General features: G+C 43.7%; 3 protein-coding genes across 4 annotated transcripts; 2 read left to right on the forward strand and 1 right to left on the reverse strand.

The window, feature by feature from the left end:
• Positions 1–149: 149 nt before the first annotated feature.
• On the forward strand, positions 150–1,274 carry LOC6562844. The gene has a single exon (XM_001988267.3). It carries the CDS (start codon positions 206–208, stop codon positions 1,127–1,129), a length of 924 nt encoding a protein of 307 aa, XP_001988303.1. The 5' UTR covers positions 150–205; the 3' UTR covers positions 1,130–1,274.
• Positions 1,148–8,983, reverse strand: LOC6562603 (ethanolamine-phosphate cytidylyltransferase). 2 transcript variants are annotated; one of them, XM_001988266.2, is made up of 7 exons: positions 8,580–8,983; positions 3,781–4,031; positions 3,560–3,626; positions 3,352–3,464; positions 2,439–2,566; positions 2,191–2,376; positions 1,148–2,112 (listed from the first exon to the last, which is right to left on the reverse strand). In XM_001988266.2, exons 1-7 carry the CDS (start codon positions 8,687–8,689, stop codon positions 1,795–1,797), a joined length of 1,173 nt encoding a protein of 390 aa, XP_001988302.2. In that variant the 5' UTR covers positions 8,690–8,983; the 3' UTR covers positions 1,148–1,794. The 2 variants fall into 2 exon arrangements, with proteins under 2 accessions (XP_001988302.2, XP_032592133.1); XM_032736242.2 differs by having other exon boundaries at positions 2,439–2,605; positions 8,580–8,975.
• Positions 8,984–9,575: 592 nt separating this feature from the next.
• LOC6562849 lies at positions 9,576–15,114 on the forward strand. Its single transcript, XM_001988265.3, has 5 exons — positions 9,576–10,064; positions 10,121–11,746; positions 11,813–13,825; positions 13,902–14,100; positions 14,161–15,114. The coding sequence occupies exons 1-5, from the start codon at positions 9,662–9,664 to the stop codon at positions 14,921–14,923; spliced, it is 5,004 nt and encodes a 1,667-aa protein (XP_001988301.1). The 5' UTR covers positions 9,576–9,661; the 3' UTR covers positions 14,924–15,114.
• Positions 15,115–15,165: the final 51 nt, after the last annotated feature.

Here is a 15,165-nt window from a genome sequence, read left to right on the forward strand (position 1 = left end):
TTTACACTATTTTATTGCTTATTTTGGTTACACACGAGAATGCTCAAAGAATAATTCCTTTTAATTTAAAATAGATACACCCAGTAGTCTTTTTATGAGTTATGATGTAGCTTCAAACAAGTTTCGTTAATATTTAGATATTTCAGTCTGTTTATATATTTTTTTAAAATTATGTTGCCATATTAAGAGTTTGTGCGGTTTCATAATGGAACCCGCCATGTCCCACGGCCTAGCTGATGGCTCGGAAACTGAGTCACTGCCAACAAGCAGCGAGAGCAAGTGGCGTCGTCGCCAAGAGAAGCGCCAGAAACGTTTAGCGGACACAAGGCATATGCTGTTCACCAAGAATTTCTCAAACTATCGCTTGCCGGTACCGGTGACCACAACAGATTCCAATATTGTGCATCTAAGCCGATATGAATCCATTGATGAGCGACACCGGCACCCGCCTGTTGTTGTGGTACCCGACCAGAAGTCGAAATGGGCGCAATTAAGACTGGCTGCATGTCCATGTCACGGCTGCACCTCTCCTTTAGATCCAAATGCGTGGCTGGCGCACTATCTGAATGTGCATATGCCCATTTTGGGGGTGCCATTTGTGGAGGTATCGTTTCCCATCGAAAAGAAGACGTTGCACGCCACCTGCAATGTGGGTAGTCTCGAGCTGGATGTTAACACTTTATTGGGCGTATTTGGCTATCAGCGATTTGGGCTCAATCCGCTCAACTGCCAACGCAATACGTTGCTGCCACAAGAATACCGAAAGTTTTCGAAGCATGGCGTCCTTTTGCTCTTTGCTTGCCATACGCGTCATTCGCTACTTTGGCAACGCAAGCGAACTGATGATGTGGTTGTCATCTGGGTGTCGACGTCGCTGAAGAACGTATCCGTATCAGTGCGCTGTGTCGTGCAGATCTCGCAATCGACCCGATACTATGCCAAGACCTTGAGCGCGCGTCCGTTGCCGGCATCAGCGGTGCAAGCGTTGCCACAATGCCGCGAGTTAATCAAGACGGACTGCAACGTGATCATAATCAGCTATCAAGATTTGAGCCAGCTTATGTTGCTGAATCATGGACAGCAGCTGCTCAATGTGGAGCTGCACATAAGGGGCGAGCAAAAGATTTAATATACAGCACATTTGGCATTAAGTCTATAAATAATTTTTATTGTTTTTGGCAATAGTATATTACGCTTAATTGTGTAAAACTAAACATGGAGACATAATTATGATACGCAGACATAAATTTGAACTAAGGAAATTATAAATTTAACAAGCACATTATTATTTGGAGATTACCGCTTGACCAAAGACTGTAAATATGTTTGGAACTCATCTTTGCCGCACAGTTATTCGCACTTTTCCACGTGTATAGCCGAGTAGAAGTTTCAATATAATATTCAAGCAATCCATATACATATTTTCATAATTCTCACTTAAAATATATTTTCGTACAATTTCGTCGAGTTTCACACGCGATCGCTACTAAAACATAGTAAACGAATATACAAATTTTGAACCTACATACATACAATTTAGATTTTCATAAGCTATTTTAGGATATTGTTTGTGTACATATATAAGTTTGTATAGAACTGTGTGTTTGTGTGTGTGTGTGTGGCGGGCAATCAGTAATGACCCGCAGCAATATATCAATTGCTTAACACAAAACAAAACAAATATGCAAAATGCAATAGTATTTGAGAACGATAAAAACAAAATAAACTAAACGAGTAAAATGGTGGGGGTAACTATAAAAGAAGGGACATTATCTATTGGGTTAAAATCTGGTTTTATCCCGCCTTTTGCGTTTGCTTTTGTCGCTGCAGCGCCTCGAATGCTTCAATTTCCTTCTTTTCTTTGGCTTTATTACGGCGCTCGTACTCCAAGCGATGCGAGATGATGCGCTCCACAATGCGCTCTGTGGTCATGTCGTTGCCCGAGTCGAGCAACTCGAAAATGGCACGCGTTTTCGGCACTGCATACGGATCAATTTTTCCATTCTCGAGTGCAATGGGCGTCCGGCCGTGGCACACAATATCAATCTTAAAGTGATCCACAAGATCCTCTGTGACGCAATAGGGTGCACCAATAACAACCTCGTTGACAAACTGAATAATACAATCAAAAGAATTAATCGATTACTAAACAGACGCCTCTGATAAGTAAACGTTGTGGGAATAGCTAACCTTGCAGGCCAGAACGCTGAGCACACGCTCATGCAGATTCATAATGGGATAGTTGCTCCCCTTATATGAGTTAACAACGGGATCGGTATGCAGGCCCACAATCAGATAGTCGCCAAATTTGCTGGCCTTTTCCAGAAAATCTAAGTGACCCACATGGAAGAGATCAAAAGCGCCGGCAACATAAACCTGAAAGTGAAATTATTAAGGTTTATTCGTAAATTCGTGATGAGATTTTGTCAAATATTTACAATTTTATCGCCGGGATTTGGTGATTTGCCATCGCTAAACTGTATGATCTTCTGCGTTGTGGGCAAGAACTGACTGCATCCGGTCCAGGGACTCTTGGCCGTCGAGTCCTGACCCATGTTCGATGAACCTAAACGGGATTGCAGTGGTTGATGTTTTAAAATTTTTGCTGTTTTCGATTTGTTTAAGATTATCAGGTTGTTGTCGTTATATTATTTATATATATATATATATATACGAGCATCGCATTACATAGCGCATTTTACAGTTACATATGTTTTCGATTTGACATTTTGAGATTCGTTTGATTTTTTTTTTTGGGATATTTATTTTGGTTTGAACGCGGGGCATCAGCACGCACGGGATTTTGAGATTTTAGTTCATTGGGGTTTTTGATTTGATTTTTGAGTATTGGTTAGTGGTAAACAGTGCGCACATAGAAATAAAAAGAAGAGAAATAGTAAAGATGTAGAGAGCAAAATAAAGCAAATGTTTCTGTTACGTTTCAAAAAGAAATACGACGGAAAACAATCCAACCAACTAAGAACTATGCGTGCGTGGCCCAGGTTCGTATTAAACATGTATGTATGTAAGTATATCTATAAAAAAAACATACAAGCATTAAACTTGGCTTCTCTCTTCATACTTGGAGCTGTTTCTTTTTGTTTGTTTTTGAGTTGTTTTGTGTGCGTGTGTGTGTGTTAGAGCAGCATGCAGGGAAATAAAAAAAGTATCGTAAAAAAGAAAGTACCAGACGAAAGTAATATTAAACGTTAGCTTGGGGTAAAGTAAATATGAAAACCATGAATGGCAAGCTGGCTGATGAGGGGAACGGGGGCATACAAAACATTAAAGAATGCAACTTAAATTGAACAGAAAAGAAAACGATCTCAGAGTTTAGGAATCAGACTCTACCTTCTTTCTCGATATCATATTCGGCGGAACCCTGTCGGAAGTGATTCCGTGTGAGCAGCAACATGCGACCAACTAGGTCTGTGGTTGATACGCCGGCGGTCCGCTTGACTTCCCTGCAGTGAGCGAGACGAGAATTATATACCAAACAATCGAAAGGTTAGTCATATAAATAGACGCCCATATAATTATTAAGTAGGCCAGCACTTACTTGTAACGATTGGCCGACTTGACCAGATGATAGGTGTCGACACCCTCTGCTGTCATTGTGATGTCATCTGCAAGGTTCAAAAAGAGTTGAAGATAATTGAAGTAATTACTATAATTTAAGCATAATTAACTAGAATGGAAAAATCATTTATAACGATAATTATTGTTAATGATACCATTTTTTGGATATTTCTTCTTTCTTCATTCCAACTGTAAACTTACCGCCATGCACACAAAAATCGCAGTTATTATCATCGAGCACTTCTAGGGTGGTCACATAGGGCGCACCGAGAACCACCTCGTCCACCCATTTGATGCCGCTAACCATCTTGACCCGTTCCTTCTCGGTGAAGACGGGAGGGCCCTTATTTTTGGTGATCTCCTCATCGGTGTGAATGCCCACAATTACTTTATCGCCAAGTGCTTTGGCTTGTCGCAGTGAATTGGCATGTCCGAAGTGAACCATGTCGTAGCTAGAAACGAAAACATTCTAATTAATAATATTGCACAAGCTGCAGAAGAGTCGTGCTCCAAGATACACCATTGTACTTTTTAATTTAATAATACATTCTCGTTCGTTATCAAACTCTCTAAGCGGAAGCGAGATAGAAGTGAAACAACCAGGAAATGTATTTAATTTGTTTGTTTTTATCATTAGACCAACTAACACAGCGCGTGCAGCTGGAAATGAACTTGCCAAACAATTAGTTGGACAAAAAGAAACATTGATGCATTGCTACATTTTCAGACGAAACTCATTTTGCTGTTATGAGTTTTCATTATCAATGAACAGAAACGATCTTGCTGCGGTAATATTGGCATTCAATGAAGCGATCCCAGGCGCTGATTCATGGGGGAACGTCGTTAGCGAAATGTGTTAGATAACCCTGGCGATAATGGAAGCTAAAGTAGTGTTTGGCACGCAGTAGTCCGTGTAGCCGAGTTCAAATACCCCAAGGACTAGCGGAACATCGATCAGGCCACGTGTGACTTTTGACATCTTTATAGTAAAAAATCGAGATTATTTGCGCAGTGTTTTCAAACCACATTCATTTTTGCAATTGCTGCGCTAAACACTGATCAATGCATCTGGCAAACAAGTTAAATATTCCCAATTACCGCACGGCATTTAAATAGGCAAATCAAGCCAAACGCATTCATTTAGCATATCACTTGTGCAAAGTTCGCTGCACAATTCAAGGTCTGACCAAGCTGCGAAAGCTTCGTGTTGTTGTTCCCGCTGGCTCCGCTTGCTCCACTTTTGGTCTCTTCAGAAAGCCCCATGGGCACAAGATCGCACTTTGAACACGATCATCAGGTTGTGCTTTGTCAAACAGACACAGAGCCACACATACCAGAGATAGGTTTCGTTGACTTCTTTATATAGATGTATATGTATGTTTCTATGTCTGTGGTACTATTAATATATTTAGAGAGCATATGCTCGTGGAATACTGGAATCGCCCAGCAATTCTAGGCAACACGTGCCACGCTTTTGGGCAGCAACTGCTTTCGACGTGACAAGCCACTCAAAGTGTATCTTATGCCATTTTCGCGTTGAATTTTTCCAAGCAATCGTGCCACTCTTATGAAATAAATTCGTGCAAATATTGTCGTAGACATTTAATTGTTATTTACATTCAAATATGAATGCTAAAAGCGCACGAATTGAAAATTAAGATTTTGCAAAGTCTATAACTATAACTTTATAAACAAATTATTGATTAAAAGAGAACAATATGTGGCTACATATAATATATAACAGCTCTATGATATATTTTGGTTATCTCTTATGGTAAACACATCGATCTTTGTCATATACTCGTATAAAGCTTGTTATTCTCATTAAAGAAATTAAATATTATTTAAGTGATTTAGCATATAATTCTTCCGCGCTTCTTTTTTAGAATTATTTCCATAAGACAAGGCCACATATAAAAATAAACCAAAGCAAAATACGCAACTGAAAATATTATGACAAGTCACCAACACTCGATAATGGTAATCAAATTCCAATCCAATGGCATAAAAACATTTAAAGATAACCGTCTGAAACGTCACCTTTATCAAACCGGCAGACAGGGTAGCCTTATTGGGCCACGCCAATTACTAATACAAGACGTAATCAATTCGAGACAGAGAATTATTTAAGTCACCAAAATAGAAAAATACATAAATAAGTCACACTCGGAACCAAACCGTGCCAAATATCGAGCAACCACTGTATACAAGACACAAATACATATTATATATATATATATATATGTATGTATATATTTGCATATGTTCTTTTATGCATAATCAAGGCTGTCTGACAACCTAAACCAGTTTGGCAAATGAATCGCCTGGCCAATCAACAAACGACGTCATTCGATCAGCATCAAGTGAATATAATCGAAAATATTTATTAACAAATTCAATGGAGCTGATAAGGGCTGAAATCTGGCATAACAACGAATCGAAACTGTTTGTTTGAGCCATTCATTAAAACGACAATGTGAGGAGAGCCAGCATCAACCTTTGCTCCCGGAGATTTTGCGACACTCAAGAAAAATCTATGCCGAATGGGGATGGACATATGCATATATTATATGTATACACACAAGGGGATCAAGTACAACATCACAATGTACTGGGGCCTTAATCAATTGAGTTAAAGTCGACCACTGCTGATTAAAAAATATCACGCGATTCAGAGTAGAATTTGCGCTCTCGCGATAACCGCTGCAACACATAAAAGGCAACGAAGCATTATTACCCCACATATACATATACATAACCATACATATATATATATATATATATATTTATATATATACATAAACATTCAGTGAGGCAACAAGTGTCCTAAGGAATTTACAGTTGCGTTGAAAATGATATAGGGCCCAAGAGTTCATTGACTGGGCGACAACAATATTTGAAAGTATCCATAATGAAGCTGTCTGAAGCTGGAACTTGATCAGCTCAATGATCTTTGACATCCCCAGGAAAACGATTTCACTTCCCAGGGGTTATTGGGCCGTGATTCCAAATAAAACGGTACACCATTTAATTTAATGACGCACGTATCAGCGACATGTGCTGTGTGAATTTGACGTGATGTTCTACCTAGGCATTGTTTCTTATCAGGCGACTGACCCACATAATCCCCACCCATCTCGAGACCCTAGTTTCTAAATTTACCCGGAAATAGATTAATTTCGGACATGATTTTTGTTATGAATTTACATTTGATTATTTTGATAATTTAAAAAACATATTTTTTTACATCAACCTTATTATTAGATGACCTTATTTGTATATCCGTTATTTATTAAAGACGTAGGAAAAATGGTATAACAGGTTAACGCTTTCCTCTTCTTTTATAATGGGAATATTTTAAACTTTGATTCGGCTCCGCGCTTTTGCCCTTTTACCCCCTTTCAACTTTTGGCCATTTGACCTTATCGAAATCTCTTCGTAACGTTATTGTTGTCCACGTGCTGTTTTAGCGCTGACCTTTAAAATATCAATTCCATAATACAAATTCACTGCAAAATAGACTGCCGACTAGGGAATACCCTGTAATATGTTTAGATCATATCCTACTCTAGTATACATAAGTGTATAAATAAATTATTTAGGATAATCAAAAAAATACACAATTTAAGGCTAATTTAAATTTTTAAAGCATATTATACCCTATAAACCGATTGAAATATTATTATTATTTTCCATGTCATACAGGGTATTCAAAATTAAGTGCAATGCGAGTTGCGGCTCTGGCAATGACGACATCGATTCGCCAGTTGGGTCAATGGCGCGTCTGGCGTCCAAGCAAACTAGGCCGTCATCATTGCGGGACATTTCGCTGGTGAGCATGCGCGAAAATAAATCACGTGATGTTTGGCCAGACAAGGCACCGGCCCACACTCAACATTGGGCCACGTAAACCTTGCCCAAATTAAAATCGTGCAGAATACATGAAGACGACAAAAAATATAAGAATCAAAGAGCAATAAAGAGGAGAAAGATGGGGGAATGTCGGCTTGATGCTGATGCTGCTGCCGTTGCTGCCGTTGCTGCTGAGACAGCTGTACACAACATATTGTGCACATACAGAGAATCATGCGATGCTGGTCGTTTGGGCGTGTGCCAGTCTCTTGTATGCAGGAGGGGGAGAAAGCGAAACGGTACGGGAGAGAGACAGAGAGAGAGAGAGAGAGAGAGAGAGTTGTTCTATGTATGCGCGAGCCATTCCGGAAGCGTCTTGATTGATATAAAAATACATATGTATGCACATTCAAACACATAAGCACAGTGGTCTCTCGCATAAAATAACTTTTTAAAGATTTCGAGTTTATTTCGTAATTTGTTGATTTTCGAATAGAACAACTCGTCGCACAATGCGAGTAATCACTGTACTGCACATATAGAAAAGTGAATCGCTTTTACTTAACCCGGTCTGTCTGCCGATAAAAACCGGTCAAACGGGCTGCGTAGAAAATCGAATAGTGTCATTCAAGCGCATCGCACACCATAATTAGACAATTTTATATTGACCCCCGAAGCGAATCATTTGCAAAACAACAAATGCCATGTTTAACTACGTAATAAAAAGCACAAAGCAAACAATGAACAATTTAAATACAACTGCAGATTTCCATTTAGTTGACCTTGAACCTGAACGGATTTAAACGATCTAGTTATATTAAAAACATTTAGTTCTACGTACATCCAAATTATCCACACACACACAAATATATATATATATTTATGCGATAAATAGTATGAGAAATCTGTGGAATTTGTATTAAATGCCAACTGCCGATAGTCAACACAAAAAAGTGACGCAATGTAGTGGAAACTACCGTTATGATTAGAAGAGGAATATTACAAATATATAAACAACAGAACTACATACACACATATGTATAAATGTGTATTTTTTACACTGTCCATTTCAATGTCAATATATGTAATACACACACATGTCACTTGCACACATATGTACATACATATGTCTGCGTTAACTGACTCACCAGCCATCACACCATACGCGTACTTCCTTTTTTGTACCGTTGCATTTGTTGTTGCTGCCATCGCTGTTACCGTTGCCATTGCAGTTACCGTTCATTAATTTCTCACTCATTATTATAAATTATTAATTTTTTTTTTTTGTTATTTTTCTTTTTCAACCTAAACGAGAATCACAAACTAAGCATATATTTACAATATATATATTTTTATTTACACTGAGAATACCGAACAACTTATAAGCACATTGATTATTGTACGAAAAATAACATAGACGACGTGCACAGTTCAAGCGCCAAATGATGTTTGTGACGAGTTGTGTGTACGTTCAATACTTTTATTTTGACAGCAGCAGCTACTTAGGTTTTGTTTTGCTTATCAGCGCGCGAACGCTTTTATTTTTCCCCCAAGTGTGTCTGTGTGTAAATTTAGTTCTAGTGGCGCTATAAATGTATTGCTCAATTGACGTTCCCTTAAAGCATCACTAACAGCTGACTGCCAGTGTGACCGCAATTGCAAGGGCGCTGACATACCAAAATTGCCATTCGCACAAAATATTTACATGCCAATTGATTACACATATTGCTTTTGGCAATATATCTTAGGGACTAGTACGTAATGCAGGTTGGTTAAATTTAAAAGCATTCCAGCTAAGTCAGCGAAAGCAAAATACAGTGTCTTATGTTAATTAACAAACAATTTCGTGTGTCTGTTATCGCGTTAAGGTTCATCGCATAAGCGATAGGCAGTGCTTCTTCTTCACATACCGACCAGTGCCGCGATTTGTTGCTCCCAAAGAAATTTGTTTTTCGTACGTTCTTAAGAAAGAATTAACTACAAATTAAAGACCTAATGAAAATGAGTGCGTTCGGATTTCAGTTCAAAAACAGGCGCCGCGAATCATGTCATATTTGATTTCGGTATTGTTTTGAAGACATTGTTAAGAGATTGATCTATTTTATTTAAATTTCACGTGCTAAATTCCGAAAAATATAATTTACTATCTATCTGAAGCCTTGTTATTTAAATTAAACGCTGCGTTTCGAGTGCAAGTGCGCTGCTCACAGCTCGATCGATCAATACCCAAATGTCGAAGCGGAAAGTAGCCACGGGAACTTCACGGCGGGAATATGCAGCAGCCGAGGAGCGTTTGCTCGACATTTTCTCGCCACTAAGCGGTGCCCAGGAGGTGACCACAAGCGGAGCTGATGCAATGCCTAATGCAGTTGATGCGGCCAATGCAGCGTCTCCTGCTGCTGCTATGCGGGGCGAGTTTGACGTGGATCCCTCGAGAGACAACATGATGCACTTTATATCGGACGACCTGGAAATACGCAGCCTGTTGGCCAGCTCCAATAGCAGTCCCTTTAACGGTTTCTGCGATGACATGGTCGATTATCCCGATGAAGGCAAAACGGTCCAACAATCCCTAGTCTTCGGGACAGCGCCAAAACGGGCCAGCGCCCTGCTCAGTCCGCTGTCCAATGCGGGTAAGTCGTCAGTCATCTTTTCACAATCCCCATTAAATTTGTTATTTGCTTCGCAGGGTCACCTTTGGATATGCCAGAGGCAGACGCAGGCACATCTGCTGGCTACATGCAGCACATCACAAATGGCAATCTCAATGGCAGGCAGTCGGAGCTGGAGCCGTCGCATGAGCAGCAGAAGCAGCAGCAACAGCAGCAGTTAGTCATGGATTGTCAAAATGTTATCGTTGAAGAACACGCAGAATGCGTCATCTATGATGATGAGGATGATAATGTGGTGCTGCTAAACGATGATGATCACTGCTGCGAGATCATTGTGGCTGCCCATGGCGGCCACCCGGAGCAGGAAATCGAACGTTCCTATCTATTGGGACTGCAGCATGTGCCGAGCAACGAGCAGGAGCCGCTTAATAATGGCGTCAACTATGGCAGCGAGCAGGAGCTGGAGCACAGTGGCGAGCCGCACGTTTATCTGAGTGATGCGGCTCTCGATCACCAGCAGCACCATTATTACCAGCAGCAGCAGCAGCATCACCACCAGCACCATCACCAGCAGCTGGAGGAAGAGCAGCTACAGCTCGATGCTTCCGACGAGGATCAGGTTTGTGACGCATTTGTTGACGAGCAGCCGGACATTTGTGATGTGTACGAGCACGAGTTGGAGGATAATGATCAGGACGATCAAGATAGCAGCTTGCAACTGGAATTGCAGCCAGAGCAGCAGGTGGCCATGGTGCAGCTGGAGATCAGTAGCGAAGAGCATCAGCAGCAGGATGAAGAAGAGGAGCAGGCTGCTGTAGCTGCAACTGCCGCTGCCGTACCACACAGCAGCACTACAGAGTTTCCAGTCAGCTCCACTTCGTTGACAAATGGCAGCGACTACGATGACTACGACGATGACCAAGGCACCGCCGAAGAACAATCCCCACCGGTGCTGCGCAAGTATATTCCCCTGCTGAAGAATACACTGTCAGCGGAGGCTATGGATCGTCGGCTGGCGAGCATTTGTCAGTCGCAGCCGCAGATGACACTCAGCGAGAAGCTGGCTAGTTGGAATTGTTCGACCGTCTGTGAGGCTGTGGAGGATGTGGAGAATTTTGACGCAGTCTTCGCGGCGCAAGAAGCTGAGCCCGCCAAGCGACCCAAGTTTAACGAGTTTCATGAGTTTTTGCGACAGAGCTCCATCAAAAGCAAACAGGAGTTGAACGAACGCACTAGAGGCGACACAATGGACACGGCTATTGCACCGGATACGCCGTACTCCAGCGAAGATGCGGCCATGCAGAAGCGCCCAAACTATCGACGCCTACTGCCAATCATTCCGCCCGCTGAACTGGTCGAGCCCATTGTGCTGGATGATGATGAAGATGAGGATGACAATGATTGCTACGAGGTCGTCGTTAATCCATCCACTATGACGCTGGTGCCAGAGCGGAAGCAGCAACAGCAGCAACCTAACGTTAAAACAATGCAGACCCAAACGCTTCTGCCACTTCCGCGGGAAACAAAGGAAACATCCACCACAGATCTGGTCAATCAAAGCACGCCATCTGTACCCATGGACTGCTTGGGGCAAGTGGAGGTGCCACATCAGCAAATTGGCGAATCTCAAGAGTTGCATGCCACCGCAGCCCAGACACATCTGCAACTGCAGCAACAGCACGAAGAACAACATCAGCCACCAGGTGAGTTCAAATTTCCTCTCTCTCTCTCTCTCTCTCTCTAATTCTATCTCTTTCGCATTCCCACAGTGCACTCGAATGATGCACAATTCTATGAGCAGCACGAGTTCTGCAATTACCTGGGCCTCACCGAGCTGGCAACGGCCAATGCGGTCGCAACTGCCATGCGGGAACTGGCCAACAGTAATCTGGCGCGTCGCTCGCTTCGGGTGCGCACGCAACAGCAGCTGGACAGGATGCGCAGCGATGTGCGGGGCAAAAGGCGAGGGGGCAAGCAACGGGAGCAGCTGCAGCAACAGCAACTGCAGCAGCTTCAGCAACCGGAGGCAATTGGTCAGGAGTTGAACAGCGACACGAGCAGCATCAGCAGCAATGCGAGCAGATCCAAGAAGAGCACAACTGCATTGGACGCTTTCTCGGTGGAGCCGCAAAGCGGTAACTTTGTCTTTCCGATGTTTGCCACAATGGGCACCGTTAGCGATACTAGCAAGTACTACTGCAGTGCCCAGGGCGATGTGATGCAGCTGCATGAGCAGCAGCAGCAAGAGTCACACTTCCATGCCCATTCCCAGTTGCCTGCCAGCGATTTTCATACAATGTCCTTGGAGGCGGCGTTCGCAAAGGTTTATGCCGCCGCCGCGCCCACCCAGAGCGATCTCTATGAGAGCATTCAGAATCGCTTGCGACAGGCGCGCGAAAGGAAGCCCGACATTTACATAGTGAAAGCCACCAACAATGCCATGCCCACCAGCCCCAAACCACCGAGCACAGTCAAGGCGCCGCACATTGCGCCAGATCGCCGCAGCCCACAGTACAACAACAACAACGATAAACCGGAGCAAGCTGCTCCGCCCGACAAGGGCAACCGCAAGACCCACAAAAAAATGGTGGCAAAGACGTCGAAACGTCGTCGCGCCCCCAGCAAGACAACGGGTCGGCCTGAACGGGATCTGGTCACGCGTTCGACGACGCACATGAACTCGAAACTGCTGCGCAATCGCAAGGTGAATCTACTCCAGAGCTACCAGTTGTCCGATGCGCGTGGCAAGCAGCGCCTCAGCGGCGGCACACAGCCGACCCTCAAACGCCGCAGCACTCCCAAGGTGGACAAGCGAAGTGCGAAGAAAGCGAAGATGTTGCACGAGCAGATAGTGATCAGTCAGGCGACATCGTTGCCCAAGCTGCACAAGCTGAAATCATCAAAGCAGCTGTCGCCTTCAGTGCAGAAGCAGCCGCCGGTGCAGGTGCAACCAAAGGCGAACACGAAGCGAATGCGTTTGCGTACCAACTCTCTGCCGACGGCGTTGGTCGTTGGCGACTGCGATGTGGTGCGAGCCACACCCGAGTTGAGCCCCAAGAAACCACAGACCAAGCTGTTCATGGATCCGCAGGAGTTCCTCACGCTCAAGGGTGTGGTCAGTCCGCCCCATTACAGTGCGGCAGTGCGTCGCTATGTGAATGCTGTGTGCAAGCCCAGCGAACTGATTTCTGGAGGAGAACAGCAGGAGCAATTGCAACAGCAACTGTCACAGCAAAGACAAGCAAAACCGCAGCAGCAGGAGAATCAGTCGCCTGAGATCAGCTTCAATGCTGTAGCCACACCAACATTAATCCAATATCCGCCATTATCGCCACCCCCATCGCAGCGGGCACCGCATTTCTCGCGCCGCACACGCCAATTGGCCGGCTTCACTCCCCGCAGAGACGAACCGATTGAGCCCAATGTACCGTTGAGGCCATCGGGTGGACTCTTATCCCTCAGCCAGGGCTCGACGGCACTGCGCAACCCGCTGGCGGGCAAGAATGGCAAGGTGCTGTACATGTATTATGAGCTGGATCAGCTCATTGTGCTGCAGGAGAAATTCATCTCGTTCTGGAAGTACTCGAATCTTTTCGGTGTACTTCGCAAAGAGACACCAGAAGCCAGCCGTGCTGCAGCAACCCAACATAACGCCTACAACATATTCAACACACCAAACCCAAATCAGAATACCCGAAAGACATCGACAGACTCGGACAAATCAGATGGCATCGATGCACCGCGCTGGATTTATTTAGGAGGAACGCGACGCGTTACAAACGGTGAGCAATCCCCACATCATTATTTCTCGCAACTCCCAACTCTATGCCCTTATTAAACTATTCTCGCTCCAAATAGATGTTGAGGTACCAACGCCACATAGTAATCGGCTGTGCACGCACAACGCGACGCCCGTCTACATCGAGATGCGCAGCCATCTGCTGGAGCAGCTTAAGCGAGAGAGCAAACTGTTATCGCTGTACGTGAACGTCTACTACTACTGCGAGGAGGAGCTCCGTCCCAAAATGCACTCGGTGCATTTGGATGCAGTCAATTGGTAACCTACAAAAAACCGTGGCATTTATCAATTTTATATTTACATTTATTATCCATGTAGCGATTGGAACGAGGTGATCTATACGAGCATTCGGGATTCGCGCTACTTTGTGATGGCACACCAGCAGGAGATGGTGCTGGGCAAACCGCGGACTGGCATGTGCAAATACTCGTTGACGCCCACACTGGATACGCTGGCCAGCATACGGGAGTTCAAACCGATGCGCCATGTGCTGAGGCATATTGAGTGTTTGACGGAGGATCGACTGATTGGTTACGGGCAGACGCGCATTACTATTTGGGATCATCGCAGCGGCGATATGTTGATGAACTATGATTTCGGCTTTGAGCTTGGCCACAATCTGGGCGCCATGCATTTTCCAAGCTTCGATATGGAGCAAAGCAGCATGCTCGTCCTCTATCAGCATATCAAGGAGCCAAACAATTGGCCCGAATTGCGCATAATTGCGTGCGAGCTGTCGCATGCAACACCTTCGCATCGCTTGCTGCACGTGCACCATCTGCCTTCCCCACAGTTTGACTGTCAACTGATGACCTTCAATACTGGCGATCATCTGATACTTATAGCGCCAACGGACGACGAAGTCTGGATTAGCACCTCCGATCCACGACAGCTCACATATGTGGCGCCACAGGGCACTCAGCGCTTCTACACGCGTCAAAAGTCACAGATCATCACAATGACGCAGACAACGCTCGCCGTGGACAGCATTGCCAATCATGTGCTGAAACTGTCCACAGAGCATCAGGATAAAATGATGATGGCGGCATCTTCCAGCCCACAGCTTGCCGTGTCCACATAAGAAAATATGAAAACAAGCAAAACAACAAAAACATAAAACAAACCTAATTTCAAAAAAACAAACAATACAATTCAAAATGTCCCGTCGCTAAAATGTAGTTTGGGAGCAACATACACACAAGTGCATATAATTTTTAGTTGCTATTTTAATAAACCCCTATTTGATTACCAAAATTTTTCATAAAACCATAACATCTAATTTTAAATATAGATTTTTATATCACAGATGCTCTTTAAGTAGTA

The sequence above is a fragment of the Drosophila grimshawi genome, unplaced genomic scaffold (assembly GCF_018153295.1).
Source record: "Drosophila grimshawi isolate 15287-2541.00 unplaced genomic scaffold, ASM1815329v1 contig_1377, whole genome shotgun sequence".
In the NCBI taxonomy this organism is placed as follows: Eukaryota; Metazoa; Arthropoda; class Insecta; order Diptera; family Drosophilidae; genus Drosophila; species Drosophila grimshawi.